Genomic DNA, 2,500 nt, shown 5'->3' on the forward strand with positions numbered 1-2,500 from the left:
GTGTGTATATGCAAGCAGAAGATCAAATACGCACGTTAAAGATCCTGTAATCCATGTCAGCGTTCGGTGGGTTATGGAAACAAGAACACACCCAGCATGCACACCCCCGAAAACGGAGTATGGCTGCCTACATGGCGGGGTAAAAACGGTCATACACGTAAAAGCCCACTCGTGTGCATACGAGTGAACGCAGAAGAAGAAGAAGAAGATATACTTCAACAACAGATGTGGTGTAGCGAATAGGAAATAGTCCACGAACGCCCTGACACCTCGAAACTGGAAAAAAAAAAAAAAAAACGAAAAGGAAAAACTGACCGAAGTGAAACCCCAGCTACCTGGTGATGTAGATGAAGGGGTAGAGGATGGAGTCGATGTGTCGCCCGTCCTTCTCCCAGTGCAGGGCCGAGGTGGACACGTTGAAGGACGCCACCTCACACCTCAGGTGGAGGGGCTGACCGGCCGTCACCACCATGTGGGTGTTGTACAGCGGCTCGTCTGGAGGGTGGGGGGAGCAGGGGGAACAGGGGGGTGGGGGGGGGGGGTGCATGCAGCACAACACAAGAGAGCTTCTCATCGTCGCCACTGTCGTCATCATCATCATCATCATCATCGTCGTCGTCGTCGTCGTCATCGTCGTAGTTGTCTTCTTCTTCTTCTTCTTTGGAAGTGTCATCGTCGCAATCAATGTGTCGTCATATCATCATCATCATCATCATCATCATCAACATAATTGTTGCAGCTTATAGCCCAGCTGAAACCACAGGCCTTAATACAATGTTCGATATCTCAGAAACCCCCACCCCCCCCACCCACACCCCGAAAAAAAAAGAAAAAGAAAAATTAAAAATTTTAAAAAAGGAGGAAATTTATTATATACATTAACCAGAACATATTCCATACCTCTGGCGTTGCCCATTTCTGCCGAAAAATGTTCCCTCTCACCCCACCACAAAACCACCCACAGCCCCCACCTCCCCCAGTCATACTCTCAACCCCCCATCTCCCCCACAACCCCCATCTCCTCCACAACCCCCCATCTCCTCCACAACCCCCCATCTCCCCCACAACCCCCCATCTCCCCCACTCATACTCTCAACCCCCCATCTCTTCCACAAACCCCCATCTCCCCCACAAACCCCCATCTCCCCACAACCCCCCATCTCCCCCACTCATACTATCAACCCTCCATCTCCCCCACAACCCCCCATCTCCCCCACCACCCCCATTTCCCCCCTCACATACTCTCAACCCCCCATCTCCCCCACAACCCCCCATCTCCCCCACTCATACTCTCAACCCTCCATCTCCCCCACAACCCCCCGTCTCCCCCACTCATACTCTCAACCCTCCATCTCCCCCACAACCCCCCGTCTCCCCCACTCATACTCTCAACCCCCCATCTCCCCCACAACCCCCCGTCTCCCCGACTCATACCCTCAACCCCCCATCTCCCCCACAACCCCCAGTCTCCCCCACAACCCCCCGTCTCCCCCCCACATACCCTCAACCCCCCATCTCCCCCACAACCCCCCGTCTCCCCCACTCATACCCTCAACCCCCCATCTCCCCCACAACCCCCCGTCTCCCCCACTCATACCCTCAACCCCCCATCTCCCCCACAACCCCCCGTCTCCCCCACTCATACCCTCAACCCCCCATCTCCCCCACAACCCCCCATCTCCCCCACAACCCCCCATCTCCCCCACAACCCCCCGTCTCCCCCACTCATACCCTCAACCCCCCATTTCCCCCACAACCCCCCGTCTCCCCCACTCATACCCTCAACCCCCCATCTCCCCCACAACCCCCCGTCTCCCCCCCACATTCCCTCAAACCCCCATCTCTCCCACAACCCCTCCCCCCCCACATACTCTCAACCCCCCATCTCCCCCACAACCCCCCGTCTCCCCCCCCACATACCCTCAACCCCCCATCTCTCCCACAACCCCTCCCCCCCACATACTCTCAACCCCCCATCTCCCCCACAACCCCCCATCTCCCCCGCCACATACTCTCAACCCCCCATCTCCCCCACAACCCCCATCTCCCCCACTCTCACCCTCAACCCCTCCCTACTCCTCCACTCATACCCTCAACCCCCCACCAACCCTCCCTCCCCCACCTACTCCCCTCCTCTCCTCTCCACCCCACTCCCACTCACCCAGCACCGTCAGCGTCACCGTTCTGACGTAGACGCGCTGTGACGTCAGCTGGCACTCGTACAGCCCTTGGTGCTCCCTGCGGGCCCGCCGAAAGACCAGGTCCCAGCTGCTGACCCCGCCCCGCTTCCTCACGTGCTCCAGGACCACGTTGGGGTCCTTGGTCAGAGTGACCTTGCCCACCGTCAGGAAGGTGTCGTCCGACTTCCGTCTCCAGGCCACCTGCGTGAGGGAAGATAATGATGATGTTGATAATGATAATGATGATGATGAAAATGTTTCACACAGAATACAGTACAAGATCATCAATGTATTCACGAATCTGCCCCTTCCTATCTCTG

The 2,500-nt window shown here is 57.3% G+C and overlaps 1 protein-coding gene across 1 annotated transcript in view; it reads right to left on the bottom strand.

Moving 5' to 3' along the window:
* LOC143297137 (zwei Ig domain protein zig-8-like) overlaps positions 1-2,500 on the bottom strand; it is a 44,326-nt gene that overhangs the window by 11,191 nt on the left and 30,635 nt on the right. The window contains exons 3-4 of the mRNA XM_076609313.1: positions 2,162-2,381; positions 336-495 (exon numbers count right to left, since the gene is read on the bottom strand). Coding sequence (XP_076465428.1) covers positions 336-495; positions 2,162-2,381 — 380 coding nt within the window. The remainder of the gene's footprint in view (positions 1-335; positions 496-2,161; positions 2,382-2,500) is intronic.

The sequence above is a fragment of the Babylonia areolata genome, chromosome 22, assembly GCF_041734735.1.
Source record: "Babylonia areolata isolate BAREFJ2019XMU chromosome 22, ASM4173473v1, whole genome shotgun sequence".
NCBI classification, from domain to species: domain Eukaryota; kingdom Metazoa; phylum Mollusca; class Gastropoda; order Neogastropoda; family Buccinidae; genus Babylonia; species Babylonia areolata.